This window comes from Vipera ursinii (assembly GCF_947247035.1).
Source record: "Vipera ursinii genome assembly, chromosome: 14".
Taxonomy (NCBI): domain Eukaryota; kingdom Metazoa; phylum Chordata; class Lepidosauria; order Squamata; family Viperidae; genus Vipera; species Vipera ursinii.
The window spans coordinates 11,187,675-11,206,942 of record NC_139527.1 but is presented as its reverse complement, the minus strand read 5'-3'; the positions used below and the strand labels follow the sequence as shown (position 1 = coordinate 11,206,942).

Below are 19,268 nucleotides of genomic sequence, written 5' to 3'. Positions count from 1 at the left end.
GGATGGCAGCTCACAGCTCACTGAGGAAATGCAGGTTTTGCAAACAGAAGGCCACCATTTGCCCAGAGCCTTGGAGAACTAGATGATGATGAATGTGATGAGTTCAGGGGCTCCTAGAAGCAAAGCAGCACCTCTAGCCATGGACGGGCAAGTTTATCATCTGCACATGTCTGTGCCTACCCCACATCCTCACATTTCAGCCCAAGCTCTCTCTACAGCAACTGACAAAGCAGCAAAAGTTGCTGGTCTGTGTTCAAGGGTTCTTGAACAGGATGGTTTCCCAGGAACTGTATAGCATCCAACCCTTAAAACAATTCCAAGACGAAAAGGTGGGCTAGGATGGAGATACAATTCCACTGGTTCTGTGGACACGGCAAATGGGCTACATCCAGAACCACAGCTGGGATTAATACCAGAAATCGTTTCTCTTTCCTTAGCCCATTCCTTTCACAGCTCCACCCTTGATGCATTCTCAAGGATTGAATGGTGTCATCAGCCCTATGGGAAGCAAGTCGACTGCTTGGGGTGTCCGTCCCTGGCCACTTTAAGGCTTGTGGACTTCAACTCCCAGAATTCCCCATGCTAGCTGGGGAATTCTAGGAGATGAAGTCTACAAGGCTTAAAGTGGGCAAGGTTAGATGTCCCTGATGTAGAATCAATAATGAGCTTCAGACTTGAGCTTTACAATTCTCACCTGCCTGGTAAGGATGATATGGGGGAGGAAGAAGCAAGCGTGAGGCAGAAGCAAGTATTTGCTGCTGAAAACTGGGGTGATACTGACCAGAAGAGGTGGCCACACAGACTGATCACAGCATCCTTGGCGGTGTCCAAACAGATGTTGCATTCAAATGTGCTGTCCTGACCGGTACTGTCTCCGTTGCTGCTGTTCCCACTGGTCCCACCCGCACTGGAGCTTTCTGTGGAAGCTGAAGCTGCAGGTCCTTTGCTGGCCATTTTTGGCTTCCAGTTAGGAAGTCGGTGGGAAGCTGAATCCTGGCAAAGCAAATAGTAATAATAAGTAAGAGTAAGAACCAGAACTGGAAAAAAAAATCAAATGATTCAAAGTGCAGTTTTTGTAAAATCTTAAAATCTTAGCTCATAACAGTTCAGAGTTAACTATATTTGAAAAGAAAACGAGTGGGGGTAATTGATGGGGCAATACCACAGGAAAGTAGAATAAAAGACAAAGGACCGGAGAAGATCACAATATATCAAGATCTGAAAATAGAAAATGGAAATTGAAAGATGGTGGCACAAACCAGCTGTGGTGATTTCAGTGATTATTGGCACACTGTGGTACCATAGCCAAACTCTTGGACGGCACTTAGAAAATCTGTGCACTGACAAAATTTCCATCTGTCAATTGCAAAACGCCACACTCCCTGGATCCACAGATGTACTATGCCAATTCATTGTAACATCCTAGATTCTTGGGAAGAACTCGATGTGTACAAAGGCCAACATCAGTGAATGAAGTAGCAGCTGTCGCTTCAGCTTGTTGTGAACAGACTATAATATTAATATTATTAATGGACATGGCAGTAACCTGGAAACAGCAGAATAAAGGAGAAAGGACTGGGGGGGGGAAACCAACAAAATACAAAGATCCGCAAAAAGAAGAACCACCGTGGCAAAATAAAGCAAAGATAGTAAGTGATAAGTGCCTTGGGTGCAATCCCAAAACATCTGGAGCATCACCTCTATGGAGATTCTCAGTCATCCAGGCCATGGTTGTCCCAAAGGTGCTTTTTCAAGCACCTTTACAGAAAAAGAACAGAACAATAAACGAAGCAACGTCGTCATTTCATACGTTTCAGGAATATCTGAAAAGCTCAGAAGGATCTTCAGCCAACACAACATATGTGCGCATTTAAACCCAAGAATACACCAAAGCAGAAGCTTGTCCACCCCATGGATAAAACACCCAGACACAAACTGAGCAACGTGGTACATGCAGTGCAATGCAGCGAGCCATGTGCAGATCTGCACATTGGGGAAACAAAACAGCCACTTCATAAACACACGGCACAACACAGAAGAACAAACCCATCAGGACAAGAGTCAGCAGTCCATCTGCATTTAAAAGACAAAGGCCGCTCTTTCGAAGACAGGAAAGTCCATGTTTTGGACAGAGAAGATTGTTGATTTGAAAGAGGGGTCAAAGAGGCCATCTGTGTCAAAACTGAAGAGCCCTCAACAGAGGGGGAGGGATACAACATTATCTATCTCCAGTTTACAACACAGCCCTTTCTGCAGTTCCAAGGAGGCTTCACACCATTTGCACTACTCAGGTGACCTTGAGGACACAGACAAATCCCCGAGTGGCTTCAACTACTCTCTAAAAGAATGCAAATGACCAGATGTCTGCAAGGATTATGGTTATACTTGTGCAATAAGAGCACTGATGACAGATCTTGTGACTTTAGAACAGGCAAGAGAAATCCTGACAGATTAAGAAACAATCAAGTCTTAATGTGAGAAGGTTGACTCAGCCTTCCATCCTTCCGAGGTAGGTAAAATAAGGACCCAGATTGTTGGGGGCAATAAGCTGACTTTGTAATAATGCCACTTTGGGGGGGGGGGCGAAAGCCCTAAGAAGCAGGCATATACATAGAATGAAGGCTATTGCTAAGCACATTGGTTTGTGCTTCTTAGATTGTAAGCCGCCCTGAGAAGCCGCCCGAAGAAGGGCAGGATATAAATGGGATTTTTTAAAAAAAGAATCTTGTGTATGCTTTTTATTCAAGGTAATTTCTGCCACAACACTGAACACAGCAGTTTCTAAATGCTCATTAAATTTCGTTGTATGCATCAAGAGTCCCTGCATTACTGGTATATAAATATATAATAAAAATTACATATCCGTCTGCTGCCCTTTCCAGAGAGCCCAGCAGAGCTTATCTGTGACAGAACACAGCTGAAATATAGATTTAACAAAGCAGCGTGAAAAAGAGATAAATTCTCTAAAATGCCTAGCATTCAGTAAGATATGCAGAAATCTTTAGAGAAAGAGTCAGGTAAACAACTTGTTAGGCAGGGACCCCAGTCAACAGCTGAAAGGAGGAGGGCGGCAGGAGATCAGGAAGGAGCCCAGATCATCAGATCATTAGGGGTGACTCTTGGAGTGCTGGAGGAACAACCCAAATTCCACCATCCTGAACAGTTCGCATAGGTAGGAGCCAACGCCAGTTAAACTGTTAGGTTCCCAAAGATCTGTCTCCCGGCAGACTGGGAAAGTTATGGTGGCTCTCCCTTCTGTATTCCCTGCTTGCCCCGAGGGTAGATAGAAGGAAACCAGAGAGGGCTCCTGCCTTCTAAAACGGCCTGGACTGGACTCTCACGGGAGTGTCATGAAGCCAGTCTCCATTTTGAAATGCTCTGGCCTGAAGGAGTTTCAGGATGCTAAACCTGAGCAGCCGGAACACACTCGGCTCCAGGGACGGAACAGAATTGCAAGCGGTACTAGCTGTAGCTCAGGAAATCTTTTGATTTTCTACTAGACAAACATCTGCATCGGGTTTTTTCCCTCCACCTTTTCTGTTTTAATTCAGCAAGGGAAAACAGCAGAGATGGAATATCAGTTGTACAAAAGGAAGCTTGGCTGGCTCAGGAATTCTGGGAGTTGAAGTCCATGAGTCATAAAAGAGCCGAGGTTACCTACCCCTGACCTAAGATGAATGTTAGAATGATTATAAATTCTTACAGAGTTATGCTGGAACACAGCCGTCAGGTCTTAACATTTTTCTAGCAGGAAACAGATCTTTAAATAGGAGAAAATAGACTAAATTGAGAAGACCGTGACACTAAATTATAGGCTACCCTTCTTTGTATTTTTCTGGATTGAGGAAATTCCTCATAGGGATTTCTACAGTGACAGATGCATTTGACAGATCTGAGTTCCATACAGAAGGACTGAAAGAAGATGAAAGCCAAGATTTTTCTAATAATTTATTTTATTTTTTTATTTTAATTCCATTTATATCCCGCCCTTCTCCGAAGACTCAGGGCGGCTTACAAACTTAGCAGTAGCCTTCATTCTATGCATATGCCTGCTTACTAGGGCTTTTTCACACACCCCCAAGCGGCATTATTACAAAGTCAGCTTAATTGCCCCCAACAATCTGGGTCCTCATTTTACCTACCTCGGAATAATAAAATAACTATTTCTGAAGTTGTTACACTTAGAAACACTGCATTCTCAAGAATGCCCTCGATACAGACTTAGTATAACTTTAAGGACCCTTCACTTAATTAATTAACCTTAGTTAATTAATACTTTTTTTTACTTTTCCAGGCCAATATCCATATATCTTACTCTGGCAAGCCACCCCAGTGTGTTACAAGTGATCAGGTACAAAGGCTTTGTTACACAATGATCTCAGGGCAGGGGCTTAAGATAAAGGCAAATACAGGTAGTCCTCAAGTTACAACAATTGAGCCCAACATTTTTGCTGCTAAGTAAGCCATTTGCTAAGTGAGTTTTGCCTCATTTTACTGTCTTTCTTGCCTCATTTTGCCTCATTTTACTATCTTTCTTGCGATTCTTGTTAAGTGAATCGCTGCAGTTGTTAAATGAATCTGGACTCCACACTGCTTGTCAGAAGATCACAAAAGGTGATCGCATGACCCCAGGACACTGCAACTCTGTTAAATGTGAGCCAGGTGTCAAGCTCCTGAATTCTGATCACATGACCATGGGGATGCTGCAAGGGACAACAGTGAAAAACGGTCATAAGTCAAATTTTTCACTGCCACTGCAACTTCGAACAGTCACTAAATGTACTGTTGTAAGTCGAGGACTACCTGTATCAAGAAATCAGGTGAGGCCTCGGAGCACTTTTCCCAAGCAGCCCATCTAATTAAAAAGCAGAAAATTTGATCGAGCTGCATCTCCCTTCATCATTTCCAAACGGCAGCTGACTGATAACAGAACGCCAACGTCTTACGCGCTCAATGCCTCTAATGAAGCTGCAGCTCACCAAGCATCTGCCTTTTAATAAAATGTGAAAGTACAAAAAATGCTCAAGAACACACAGGAACACATCCCTCGGTAAGTGAGATGGGCAGCATATAAATTATATAAATAAACAAAGCACCTCATGAGAAAGCCAAAATGCTGCTAAAGGGTTTTTTTTTAAAAAAAATACTGCTTAAATCTACTGCTTCCTCTGTCTACAGAGGAAAGCTGCATTTCAGAAACTAGATTCATATTATGTTTCTCAATTCAACAGCATGACAATGTAAAGGATCGCTGGGACAGAGCTACAGTTGGATTGTTCACCCACTCACTAATAGGAAACGTGAGCTGGGTTTAGGCTGTCGTAAGACAGGTTGGTTTTACTCTTCTGATGCGTAGATTGCATTAGGCAATCCTGCTTGGTACAAGAATTATTGCAAGATATATTTAGTTTTCACTTCGAGAACACAAATGTACTCCCAGTCTGGCTTACGACAATACATCAAAACCTAGTCAAAGAAGGGCGTCCTCAGACTTTGCTACATCACCTGAAACAAGGCTGCTGCTCAAGTCTTAGTTAGGTGACATCCAAATTAAATCTACAACCTTTTAAAGTCATAAAATACTTGGGGATATGAAGTACTTCCTTCATCTTGTCTTAATATATTCAAATAAATACAGTAATAACAATAATCCCTCCTCTGACCTGACTCACCTGAATCAGTCTCTGCTCACCTCCTATGCAAATATTTCCAAGAAAAAGAAAAATAGCAAAGAAGACATCTGTATCTTCTCTCAGCTCTGATAAAAATGTTCACACACAGCCACAAGGAATCCAGGGAGACTTCATGCCCACAGCATCCAGAGAAGATCTCTATTTCAACAGATTTTTTTCATTCAATTACATCATGCAACAGGGTGCCCTCAAAGGATATCACAGTCTGCTAGCAAGCATCTAACAGACCCAGCTTTGAGCTCTTTAATGACGTCACAAGTATGCAATTTGAATGAAAAAAAGGCAATACTGTAGGCAAACATTAGCAACAACTTTCATGACATCTTGAGCTTCTTCTCCACAGAAAAATATTCTCTAACCTTAGATATGGGAGATATTTTTTTAAAAAAATTACATATTTAATTTAAATGTTTTGTCTCTGTGATCGAAGCTCCCAATGTGAAATTTCTACACCTATGTTACTGTTATTTGACTCTGGTACATTAATTATTGCAAGCCATTCAAAGTCCCTCGGCTGAGATGGGCAGCTATAGAAACTGAATAAATAAATAAATTATAGCCCTTCAAGCAATGAGTATTAAAATCATTTTCTATGCAACCCTATGATATATATTTGGAAATAAATTCCATTTGTTCATTGGAGCTTAGTTTTTTAAAAAAAACAAGAGGAGGCAAGCGGCATTATTCTTTAAATGTAATCTTTACATTAGCAGTAATTGATGTACAGTAATTCGATCACTTGTTTACCAGCAGCAAAACATTGTATTAGGTCAGGGGTGTCAAACTCAATTTCATTGAGGGCCACATCAGCATTGTGGTTGCCCTGGCGAGGGGGGGGTTATGGCCTGGGTGGGAGTGGCCTACTGGGTGGGCATGGCCAGCTCTACATTATTTGCATCAAAGGTGCCTATGGGGGCCTGGGCAGGAGTGGGACAGATCTGAGGGTCTCTGGCAGGAGGAGGGTCTCTGGGCCAGGGCCAAGGCAGCGGGGGGCCGTTCCCTCACTGTTTCCAGGATGGCTTCGCTGGACGCATGAAACCACTTTGCGGGCCGCATCCGGCCCCCGAGTTTGACATGTCTGTATTAGGTGAACCCTGTACAACTCACTAGAAGCAAGCCAGCTAACTTTCAGAATAAGACTGGAAAAATCTTAGAATGGCACACAAGCACCTAAAATTTTTATTCTGGAAATATATAGTGCTCAAATATTTAGGCACCACCTGACTCTGGGTAGTTTCCAAAAAAGGAAAGCAAAAAACAATGATTTACATGAACAGCAACTGGATTTTTAAAGTGAATCCTAGAAATTCAAATATCCTAGTTTGTCATAAATTGTACTATATTCTAAAAAAATCCTAATACGTTCACTCGCAAAATTATTCTAAATGTTAACCTGGAAAATTAAGCAGTAATGAGACAATGCCTATAAACCACTTCCCACCAAAACACGCGAAGCCTGTCTGACCCGGAGCTGATGCCCATGGCCATGCCCGTGCACGGCCATCCGTCAAGACAAACAGTCCCAAACAGATCCAGAAAATTCCCTTCCAAAGCCCCATCTTGAGGCAGGGAAGAGCCCATCGGCCGTGAGACAACCCCAGGAGTCCCAGAAGGTTAGAAAAGGGACTTTCACCAGCTCTCAGCAGGATTTAGGCTTGTGGCTGATGGAATGAAATGTTCCCTCGCTTGAACAGTAAGACATATAGTGAGAATATAAGGTACTTTATCGTATTACATGTTATATTATCATCTCCTTCCTAACATTTTTGAGACGTTGTGCGGGTGCGTGTGGGTGCTCCATCACCGGAGGTTTTTAAGAAGAAATTGGGGAACCGTTTGTCTGAAATGACAGAGGGTCTCCTGCGCGAGCATAGGGCCGGACTAGATGACCTCCACGGTCCCTTCCAGCTCTATTCCGAAATACATTTTCCACAAAAGGGGCAGCGTCGGTTCTCTTTCCCGGATCCACCGGCTGCTGACCCACTGACTGCCACCGTCTCCTCCTCGTCGTAGGTCCGAGGAATGAAGCAAAGATCATAAGCTGCGTCCCGCGCATGCGCCGTCTTCCCACCGACTCCTTCCCCGACTCCAGCCATCGACCCCAACCCTCTTCTGGGGGCGCCCTTGCCCCATCCCGCCCCCAAAGACCCCCCCCCCCCTTTCCGGGCCCTTCCCAGCAGAGGACCCCCCCGCAGGGCCGGCCTGGGTGGGGGGGAGAGGCGGCTTCTTTCTGCCCAGAGGCTCCCCCTCAAGCGCCCCGCCCCTCCCGGACCCCCCACCCCGACTCCGGACCCCCCCGGCCCGCCCGGCCCCCCGCTCACCGGAAGGGGCCGCAGCCGCCGCTCTTCCCGGACGGCGCAGCTTTCTCTCCTCCCCCGGCCGGAAGCGAGGCCTGCATCGGAAGCGCCTCCCCCTGCGCCGCCGCGGTGGATCCGTCCGCGCGGCCTGGAGGCGGCCCCCGGGGCAGCGGGCTTTCCCGACCCAGATCCCGCGAGGGCCTGGCGCCCGCCCTCTCAGCGGCCCCGGACTACAACTCCCAGAGCCCTCTGCGGCCGGCGCGGCTTGGGGATGGCGGCGCGCGGGCCCGAGGCGAGCGACGGCGACAGCGACAGCGAGGAAGACGCGGCGGCCTGGCGGCGCCTGCGGGAGGCGGCCTGGGATCCGGCGCTCGGTCGCGCGGCCGCCCTGGCTGCAGGCGGTAGGGCTTCCTGGCCCGCGAGGGCCGAGCGGCCGGGGCTCCTCGGCGGCCTCCGGGAGGGCGCGCCGATCCGTCTGGTGGCGACGGCGCCCCGGTTGCCCAGGGAGCTCAGTGCCCTGGCCGGCCCCGAAAGGCAGCTGCCAGGATGGTCCTCGACCTCGGCCGCTTTAAGACTGGCGGACTTCGACTGCCAGAATTCCTCAGCCAGCTGGAAGCTGAAGTCCGCCGATCTTAAAGCGGCCGAGGTTCAGGAGCCCTGGGAGTCTCTGGTGTGTGTGTATCATAAAATATGCCTATGTTTTTATATACGTACACAGGTACACACACAGACGTGCAGATAATCCTCGACTTAACAACAGTTCGTTTTACAACGGTGCTGGAAAAAGACAGGACCGTTTTTCGCACCTAACGACCGTTGCGGCATCCCTGTGGTCAGGAGTCACACACTTGGAAACTGGTTCCTATTTATGACGGTTGCTGCATCCTGGGCTAATGGGATCGTCTTTTGTGACCTTCTGACAAGCAAAGTCAATGGGGAAGCCAGATTCACTTAACAGCCGTGTTATGAACTGAACAAACAGCAGTGACTCACTTAACTGTGGCAAGAAAGGAACCAAAATGGGGCACAACTCATTTTAACTGTCTTGCTTAGTAAGGGAAATTTTGGGCTTTGTCGTCATAAATCATCAACTACCTGTATGTATGTGTATGTACAATTCTGTGTAATATACCGTAAAATATATGTGTTACAAACAGAGTCATGTAAGAAGGGGCACTCAAAACCCATCACCTCTCTGTGACAGAGCTGGTGCAAAGGACTTAGCCAGCATGGCTGGCTCAGGAATTCTGGGAGTTGAAGTCCACGAGTCATAAAAGAGCCAAGGTTGCCTACCCATGACTTAGCCGGGCTCTCTGGGAGGTACTTCCCACCACTCACTTCATGAAAGTGGATCAATTAACAGCATGAGGAGAGCTGTGTCACATGAGCAGATCTTTGTGAAACAAGTCTAATGCAAGTAAATGTAGCTTCAGAGGGATTTAAAAACGGGAGTTGCCTCCCAAACGGAAAAAATTCCTTTGTAGAGCTTGTAGCCTCACCCAGCACCAACAGGCCTTGGCTGTCTTCGTGTTGTATGATCTGACATTTAGGCCTCAGGAAAAGATCTTGAGAACAAAGAATTCAGCATTAAATTGTGGAAAGAAATGGGTCAGAGTTCTCCAGACTAAACACCAACAGCCACCACCAATCTTCTATTCCTCACCTTCCGGGTACTTAATTGCCTCCACTTGGCAAATGCAGTACAAGGAGTCTCACTTGCTGGCTGCAGTTGGGACAGTCTGTTGTTAAGTGATGTGATTGTAAAGGGTGACATCAAATGACTGCACCAACTTACAACATCAGTTCCAGCTCTGGTTGTTAATTGTCTGCAGTCGTTAGTTAAGCATGACATTTTGTGAACCACAACTTGTGACTTCCTGCCAGCTTTCCATTGTCTTTGCTTGTCAGAACCTGGCAGTAAAGGTTGCAAGGGTGGTCCTGGACTGCACAGATGCTGTGACAGCCACAATTTCTAGAAGCAATTATAAGCCTTCTTTTTCAGGACTGCTGTGATACCTGTACAGTATCCAGGACTAGAATCCACATACCAATAGCAATCTGATCAGCACAGGACAGGTGAGAAATTTGTTAAGTGAGTTTTGCCCCATTTTACAACCTTTCTTGCCACAAGAAAGTATAAAGGTAAAGGTTCCCCTGCACATGTGTGCTAGTTGTTTCAACTCTAGGGGCCGGTGCTCATCTTTGTTTCAAAGCCAAAGAGCCAGCGCTTGTCCGAGGACGTCTCCGTGGTCGGCATGACTAGACGCCAAAGGCGCGCAGAACACTGTTACCTTCCCACTGTAGTGATCCCTATTTTTCTACTTGCATTTTTATGTGCTTTCGAACTGCTAGGTTGGCAGAAGCTGGGACGAGTAACGTGCTCACTCTGCTACGCGGCACTCGGGATTCGACCCGCCAAACTGCCGACCTTCTGATCAACAAGCTCAGCATCCTAACCCACTGAGCCATCGCATCCCTATAGTAGCAAAGTAGCAAGAAGTGAATCACTGAAGTTGTTACATTAGCAACACAATTGCTTAGTGAATCTGGTTTCCCAGTTGGCCTTGCTTGTCAGAAGGTCACAAAAGGGGATCACGTGACACACACACACACACACACACACAAATACGAACCGGTTGTCAAGCATCTGAATGTAAATCATGTGACCCTGGGGACGCTGCAAAGGGACGTAATTGTGAAAAATGGACATGAGACACTTTTTTCAGTGCTGTTGTAACTTCAAATGATCACTGAACTGTTGTAAGTGGAAGACGAGCTGTTATTTGTCTTTTTTGCTTCACTATCACACTGTTGGCTTATATTCAGCTCGTGATCCATCAAGACATCCAGATCCCCTTGCATGTGTCTGGTTCATCTATCCTGTATTTTATATATATACACCTTATTTTTCTTATTTAGGTATAGGAGCTTGCTTTTTGTCTCTGTTTGCATTCATCCTGCTGGGTTTTGCTCAAGGTAGCCCTGGTAAATTGATAGCCATTTCCCCAGTTCCTTGTCAAAGCCATTTATCAGACAGAGCCTTTCCCATCCGCCCCTGGATGCTTCCCTCCAGCAAAACACACAGCCACAAAACGTTCTTCGGTTGCGGTGCTTCAGCCAGGGGTGTCTGTCTAGGGGTGGCATCCTTTCACGGAACTGTTTTGCTCTGCTGGGCTCTGAAGGGAGACTTTGTCAAGGGCTTGGATGAAGTTCAAAGCGGGGGTGTGCACTGCATCCCTGTGGTCAATTAAGCTCGTCTTTCTGTCAAATTCTGAATGGGCCTTGTTCTGCCATCTATATTTTTTAGTCACAACTGTTTTGAATTCGCATTGAAGGTTTTTGGGGTTTTTTTAATTTGGATTTTTGTTTTCAGAGAATTCTTTGAAAAAGAACCAGCAAGCGGGGGAATCCAGCATCAGGTAATTAAACTTTCCCCAATTGCATCTACTGGACATAAATACGATTCTTAAACAGTGGCACCTCGTCCCTTCATGGAGGGTCAGAACTTCCCTCCGCAAGTAAGAGAAACATATGTTTCTGGATGAGGAAGGCTGAGCAGCGTAGGCTGAAATCCTCGACTCCTGACATGCTAGCTTTTCAAAGGCAAGAATCAAAATGTTCAGCCGTTGCTTTGCTGTAATCCCCTCCAAAAAGGAGGATGGGGGAGAGAGCACAGCGCCTGAAGAGACATAGGGCTGCTCTTGGTGCAGGCAGGACTTACTCGGGAGGAGGCTGCTGCTTCAATTGGGGATCATTTCCTGCAAGCCTCATTTAGATATGAGAGACCTACTACACTGAAAGCAGGCGAATCCCATACCAGGCCGTAAGAAGCAAACACGGTATGGTGTTTCTTCTCCCACAGCTTTCCAGGGACATCTGCTGAGGAGCGTGGACTTCAGCTCCCAGCACCCTAGCCAGCAAAATCATTTCAGAGCATGCTGGAAGCCGTAGTTCATACGAATGATATGCCCTGGGTGACGTGAACTGCACTTGCCAGCATTCTCAGGCATCGCCAAATACATTGAAATGATTCTGCTCAAGGTGAATGACCTGAATGGCAAGTGATTGATTGAAGTCTTCCAGAGATTACTCCTATGGCGAAGGGAATCTCAGAGAATAACTGAATCTTCATTCTCCTGAAACAGAAAGAAGATCTGCCACCATGAGCAGGATGGAAATGAACTGCAGACCACACCAGAATTTCGAGCACACATTGCAAAGAAACTGGACGCAATCTTGGACAAGTAGGCATAAGCATTTTATTAACGCTTTCCCTTTGGTATGGCCTGGTGGGCACTTTTCCTAGAGAATTCTGAATAGCAAAAGCACTAAGATTTATATACCGCTTCACAGTGCTTTGCATCCCTCTTTGAGTGGTTTACCAAGTCAGCATGTTGCCCCCAACAGTCTGAGTCCTCATTTTACCGAAGGATGGAAGATTGAATCAACCTTGAGCCGGTGAGAATCAAACTACTGGCAGTTGGCAGAATTAGCCTGCAATACTGCATTCATACCACAGCGCCACCATGGCTCCTGAATTGTGCATTTTACATTCCCACCCTAAGGGCTTTACCTCTTAGTTGGAGATACGCAGGTACCTGTATGGTTGGCTTGCAAACCAACTTCTAGATTAGAGATCCTGATTTGCATAGAATCGTGTGAACATACTTGGGGTAAAACTCCACTGTGTGCTTCTAGGCCAGGGGTAGGCAACCTCAGCTCTTTTATGACTCATGGACTTCAACTCCCAGAACTCCCAGCTATGCTGACTCAGGAATTCTGGGAGTTGAAGTCCATGAGTCATAAAAGAGCCGAGGTTGCCTACCCCTGTTCTGGCCTAACTGTGCCAACCTGGTTGGTCCTTGGCAGGAAATGCTTCACATTAAAACCAAAGCTGGTAGTCTGACTTATACATTCTTTTGAACCAGCATGTTCCTTGAAAATCTCGATGGGTAGCAGAGGTCAATATATAAATTGTGTGTGTGTGTGTGTAAAAACGTGCAATTATATGAATGTTTAAAATAAATATCTGGATTAATGATGAGAGTGGCATTTGGGAGATGGCGACTTGGCACATAAGAGGAGAGAATGGCAGACACCTTGAAGGAACAACTGAAAGAAAAGAAATAGTCCTTGTTTAGTAACTGCCTTGCTTAGTGACTGTTCGCAGTTATGATGGTGATGAAACAGTAACTTTCCATCCCATCCTTGCAGTTACGTCTTTGCAGGTTGTAGGAAAGCTGAAGTGAAACCATCAGCACAGTTGCAGTTTCTCTTAGCGGCCACTTTGTCTAATAACTTGAGTTCTGGGTCCCCATTGTTGTCACTATACGAGGACTTCCTGTAGATATAACACAGGTCTGTGAAGCTGAGAGAAAATAACAAGATATGGCAAATCTGAAAGAAAGGGATGGTCTTGCAGACTAGAGTTGATGGCGTGAAGGCGGAGCTTTCCTTATGGACAGGAAGGCTGAAATGCAGGCCAGAAAGCAGGCCCCAAGTTGGGATGGTTGCAGAGGAAAGTAGGGGTCCCCAGCCTGGAGGTATTTGCATGTTACCCCTCAGTGACGGGATAATGGAAGAAGATGAATTTGTGGGCAAAATATGCAACATTCTGAATGAATGTAATCAAGGGGGGGAAAATTTTGTATGCGACTCTGGGCAGTTTAATATTCAGTTAAGTAGCCTGAATGGATGTATCGAAACAAGAGATTATTAACCCGACTTTCCTTCTTTGAAACTAACCAAGTGACAACTGATTTCAAAATAACCGTCAGTCTTGGTGAAAAGGTCCATTACTTCTCCCATCAGCTGGGCCAAAGTCCTAGATTTCTACATGCCTTTCTCTCTCGGTATGGGAGGAGGGGGACACATCCCTGGATGCCCCTGACTTTGCTCCTTACCTGTTTCCACCTGCATGCCTGCTCTGGGAAAAATGGGACTTGACCGGCGCTTCCTGGAAGCCATTTGGATAGACTCCGTTCTGCTGGCCTGGCCCCATAGCTCTGGTTTTGGGCCTTTTCTCTTCTGGGAACTCGGGCCAGCTGGGAGCGTTAATGGTCAGCAAGCACCTGGTTGCAGATTCAGCCTGTGTTTGCAGGAGGGGCTGCGAGAAAACTCACTGCTAGCCTTTTTTTGGCACCAGCTCAACGGCAGCCGTGGCTTCCTCCTCTCTGCCTCCATTGCGCTGATCCTGCCTTTCCTTTCAGTGTGATCACCCTCTCGAGGTGCCCGTTGCGACTCCAGCGACGTGAGAACGGAGCCTCCCCGGAAGAAGACAGTGGTGAGCCGCTAGCCTAGAGAAAATCCCTCGGAGTAAACTTGTCCTGCTCATTCGGCCTACTGCGTCAGGAGCTCTAGCCTAGAGCAGGGAAGCTGTGCTGGCTGGGGGATTCTGGGAGTTGAAGTTCCCGGGTCTTAAAATTGCCAGAGTTGGAGACTCCTGCTCCAGAGGGATGCTTGAGCCACACAGGATTGCTGGGGGCCTGAGGGGTTCTCCCCCTTTCAAAGGGCGCTTCTTTAGACCCCAGAGATTGACGCTTGCAGTCTGGGCTGTAGGAGGCTCGGCTCCCCCTCCTTCAGGCAGCAGCAGCTTTTCACTCTAGAAAGCAGCCATAGGGCTGCCCGGCCTAGACTGAGCAGCCAACTCACACAACACCTTCCCTCTTTTTCCTCCTGAAATGGCGCAGGCTTTCGCCTCTTTTCCTCCTCCGTTCCGGGAGACTGTGGGGAGCCAGAATCTGCTCCCCAGAAACGGCCTGCCTTGCAGCGTTCCAGCTCCAGGTGAGGAATGGGAATGGGAATGGGAGGGAGGGGGGAAGAGGCAACGGCTGCTGCAATGTACTGACGCCTTCTGGCTTGCAAATGGGCCTCAGTCGGTTTTTGAGGCTGGCTCAGGCAGCCTGCTAGCTGAAGAGTACCTTGCCCTCCTGGCTTCATTTTAGTTTGTTTGTTTATATCTCATGCAACTCAAGGTGGCAGATATACTAATACTCCTTCCTCCTCCAGTTTTCCACACAACCACCACCTCTGTGAGGTGCGTTGGGCTGAGAGCGAATGACTGGCTTTCATGCAGGACTAGAAGTCGCTGTCTTCTGGGTGATCGGTCGAAAGTTCTCCACGCGGCCTTCGTGCCTAAGAAGGGATTCTCTGCTGATGATTGGCCCAAAGTCGCCCCGCTGGTTTTCGTGCCTAAGATAGAGCTAGAACTCACTGTCTCCTGGTTTCTAGCCTGGTGCCTTAACCACTAAACCAAACTGAGTCATATGCTGTGTTAAGCAATAATCTTTAACTGAATGGAGATAGCCTTGGTCATTTTTAAGCCATGGCTTAGAGGCTGATGTGAACCAAGGCAGTAGATTTTAACTGATGCCAGTCTGATGTTACCTTTGCTTAGCACAGCATGGGAGGATTGTGTCCACCCAGGATAACAAGCACATTTTAGCCAAGCTTATTGTGCAAACTCAGCGCATGAGTTTAGGTGTTGTACAAAGAATATTGGTTGAATAACCTGATTAAAGATGTCAGCATGACTCACTCATAAAGGAATGAAACAGCTGGTCTTCCAGCTGTTAATATGGTTTAATTAATATACCCCCCCTCCCCGTGTATATCTGGATCTTTCACAATAGTGTACCTTTTCAATTGTAAGCCATTAATAAATATATACAGAGGGACGCAGTGGCTCAGTGGGTTAGGACGCTGAGCTTGTCGATCAGAAGGTTGGCAGTTTGGTGGGTCGAATCCCGAGGGCCGCATAACAGAGTGAGCGCCTGTTACTCGTCCCAGCTTCTGCCAACCTAGCAGTTCGAAAGCACGTAAAAAATGCAAGTAGAAAAATAGGGACCACTCCGGTGGGAAGGTAACAGCGTTCCGTGCACCTTTGGGGTCCAGTCATGCCGGCCACATGACCACGGAGACGTCCTCGGACAAGCGATGGCTCTTCGGCTTTGAAACAGAGATGAGCACCGGCCCCTAGAGTCGGAAACGACTAGCACGCATGTGCGGGGGAACCTTTACTTTTAACTTTAATAAATTTATATAGGTTAGCTGAGCACAGGAGAAAACGTAATTCTGTTTTTTTCTCCAGCGTTGCTTGTGATTCTTCCAGTGGCCTGGAAAGTGACCCAGAGTGGCAGAGGTGCCAGGAAGCTGCAGTGACGGCAGCAGACATTCTGAAGCAAAGTGGCTTGCCACCACCAGTGGCCCAGGACTCTGGCCGTACAAGAGAGGCCGGATGGAAAAAAGTCAAGAAGAAGAAGAAGAAGAAGAAGAAGAAGAAGAAGAAAGGGAAAAGTGAGGCGGCTGGCCAGCCAGAGGCCACCGAAGCAGCAAATAATAGCCAGAACAAGGACCCCTCGTGTCCCAGCAGTCCAGAGGCCGTCAGTTGGATGGACACGGGGAAGAGGAAGAGGAAGACGAAGAGGAGGAAAACAGCAGCAGGAACAGAACAACCATCCCTCTAACACACGGGTGTCAAACTTGCAACTTGCAATGTCACGTGACGTGTCGCGACGTATTGCGTCTTTTTTTCCGTTGCCGGCAATGGGGTGGGTGCAGTTTCACCATGACACACGTGGCCCGCGGGCAGGCAGTTTGACGCCCCTGCTCTCATACTTATGTGCCAGGGGGAGTTACTTACAGAGAGCAGGGGGGGGCTGTTTTGGCTGTGCACCCTGGGAAAATGAAGGGACTTTCTCAGTGATGGAAAACAGCTGCTCCAACCACTGTTCTCCGGGCAGCTGGTGGGGCTGGGATGGATCGGGAGGGCTGTTGGGGCTCCTGGGTAGCATTACAAATTGGGAGGAAGAGCGGGCTGGCATCCTTTGCGTCCCATCAAAGTGGACGCCCCTGATGGCTGCTTTCTCAGGCGAGCCCCAGCAGCTCTTGCAGCTGCAGGATGTGGGGGGCCAGTGTTGACAACTTTTGTGGGTCCCCTGGAGAGCAGCCACAGGATCTTCTCTGTTTCCTCACCTCGTCTGTCTGAGGAATAACATGAGTCTCTTTTACAGATATAGTTCCATTTTCTATGAGATGGTTATTTTGTGAATAGCCAATATACATGACAATATTTTAGGTACAGCATCTCCCCTGTTCGATTGACCAAAAGTTAAATATATGTACAAAACAGAGCTGACGAGGTTCTTGATTCTGCAAGTCAAATCTCCAGAGTGCTCTGGGGCCTAAGAGCAGCACCTGGAGCATAAAATATCCAAATGGATGCTTCATTTCCATTCTGTAACAAAACCCCAAATTACGACTTCTGATGGGAGTGTTTTGCCCTCCCCAGCTCATCTTCTGCAGAAGAGGCCGCAACTGTATAATGATCAGCTGGCAATGTAATCATGATCCACAGTTGACGCAGCAGCAAATCTAAGGGCTTGATTACAGCCATGACACTCTCCCGCTGCAGCATTTGTGCAGGCTCCACAGACAAGTTCAGAATGTGAAAGCTGTTGTGGGTTTGCCTGCCTTTACCCTTCATCGAAGCCTGCTGCAGGCTGTCCACGGAAGGCGATGAATGAGGCAACTTTTGAAGGAGGCACCTCTGCTTCTGACTGCCCTGTCTATGCTAATTAAAGACCTTCCCTACCCACGACAAACTTTTTGTAATCAGACCAAATTCAGTTACCTAGGAAGCAGAGATGAGCAGCAAAAGAGCCACCGTCTTCCGATGTACGGTTTCCAGGATCACAGGACAGGATCCGACTATAGGTTGTTTTATCTTTTACTACTTTAAAGGTTAAGAAAGCAATGTGTGTGGGGGAAAAAATCCCTTCCCCCTCTTCTCACGGGGAGAAGCTTTTGGCAGGGAAAGTAGACAATTAGTAAAACAAGAAGGCAATTCTCACCCAGTTTTCAAGTGCTTTGTTGTGCTTGTGGCCGGCAGGAAGCGGCTAAATGATGGGCCATGGGAGTGGCCGATCCTTTCTTCTTCAGTTCAGAGAGTAGCTCCAGGCCTACGGGAGGGCCACTGCCCTTCTACTGCCGACTGGAGAGGCCTCTGCCCCGCTCATCGCCCCTCTAGGGCGACTTTTGACCCCTTTACAGTCCCCCCCCCCAAGAAATCCAGGAGACTTGAGCGATTCCCTCCTGCGTCTGGGAGCACCGAAATTCCGGAATCAGAAGTTAAAGACGTTCCCTACCCACGACAAACTTTTTGTAATCAGACCAAATTCAGTTACCTAGGAAGCAGAGATGAGCAGCAAAAGAGCCACCGTCTTCCGATGTACGGTTTCCAGGATCACAGGACAGGATCCGACTATAGGTTGTTTTATCTTTTACTACTTTAAACTTAAACAAAGGTTAAGAAAGCAATGTGTGTGCAATACCTGTTGCCAAAAAACCCTGATTTGAGAGAGAAGTTTCTGTCAAAACACTTCTATAAAATTCAAGTATGAAAGAAGCAGAAGCTTTCCTTAACCGCTGCTAAATATCCAAACTGCGGATAGAATAGCAGGAGAAAAACATTCTCTTGTAGGTTTAATCCTCTTCTCAGTTTACGTTTATGCCAGCCACAAGATTCAAAAGCTCAGTAAATAGTATTCGGGCCTCAACTAAGTGCAGTGTGGATGCGCAGACTAGATTTAGGCCTAGTTAATTTCTGATTTTCCTTTTCCCTCTGGTTTTTCCCCCCTAGCTTCTTCCATGTGAACAATTTGTGGTTCTCCTAGCAACAGAAAGATCTTGGCTTTGCCTGTGTTGTGTGGAGACGCTGATCTCCAGTGAGGCCAAGTATAAGATCCCCTAACATTCACTACGAAGGAAGTTTGAATTGTGCATTTTGAGAAGTGGCCTAATTGGCTGTCTTAGTTGTTGCGGGTGATGGCAGATCTGCCTCTGGCCACTGGTCAGCTGTCTCCAGTGTCTGTTTCCCAGATGAGCAATCGGTAGGAGATACAGGAGTATAGCCAGCCGCACCAACAGGCTGAAGAACAGCTTTTATCCATGGGCTGTTAGGCTCTTGAATGGGAAATAATTTTATAAACTTTATGTATGATTGACTTGCGAGGCTGTTGCGTTGTGCAATTAGCTCACATGGTGTAATAAGACAGAGGGTTTGTTGTCACTGAGTTGGGGGGTGGGGGCACGAAGGGAGGCTCAGCCAATCTCAATGTATACATGGTTGTACTTTGACAATAAAGGTTCATTCATTCACAGCTACTGTTTTGTGCTTCAAAAATAATCCCTCTGTGAAAAGAAATGCCCGTTTCTGCAACTGGTTCAAATTATGCCCAGTCAGAGGCTGTGTTACATAACTAACCTAGCACCTGGGGGG

General features: G+C 47.0%; 2 protein-coding genes across 5 annotated transcripts in view; one reads left to right on the top strand and one right to left on the bottom strand.

Annotated features, from left to right (window-relative positions):
- The window catches only part of RNF185 (ring finger protein 185), a 17,742-nt gene extending 9,580 nt beyond the window's left edge, over positions 1 to 8,162 (bottom strand). For 2 of the 4 annotated variants that reach the window (XM_083373699.1, XM_083373702.1), the window contains exons 1-2: positions 8,015 to 8,162; positions 782 to 993 (exon numbers count right to left, since the gene is read on the bottom strand). In XM_083373699.1, coding sequence (XP_083229825.1) covers positions 782 to 954 — 173 coding nt within the window. In that variant the 5' untranslated portion in view covers positions 955 to 993; positions 8,015 to 8,162. Of the gene's footprint in view, positions 1 to 781; positions 994 to 3,532; positions 3,573 to 5,672; positions 5,756 to 8,014 lie in introns of those variants that run through there. The other 2 variants (XM_083373701.1, XM_083373700.1) reach the window with 2 other exon arrangements.
- Positions 5,019 to 19,268, top strand: LOC310646753 (protein CUSTOS; the record flags this gene model as incomplete). Its single annotated transcript, XM_083373418.1, has 7 exons — positions 5,019 to 5,050; positions 7,871 to 8,391; positions 11,364 to 11,409; positions 12,136 to 12,234; positions 14,200 to 14,273; positions 14,680 to 14,773; positions 16,080 to 19,268. The coding sequence occupies 7 exons, from the start codon at positions 5,019 to 5,021 to the stop codon at positions 16,453 to 16,455; spliced, it is 1,242 nt and encodes a 413-aa protein (XP_083229544.1). The 3' UTR covers positions 16,456 to 19,268.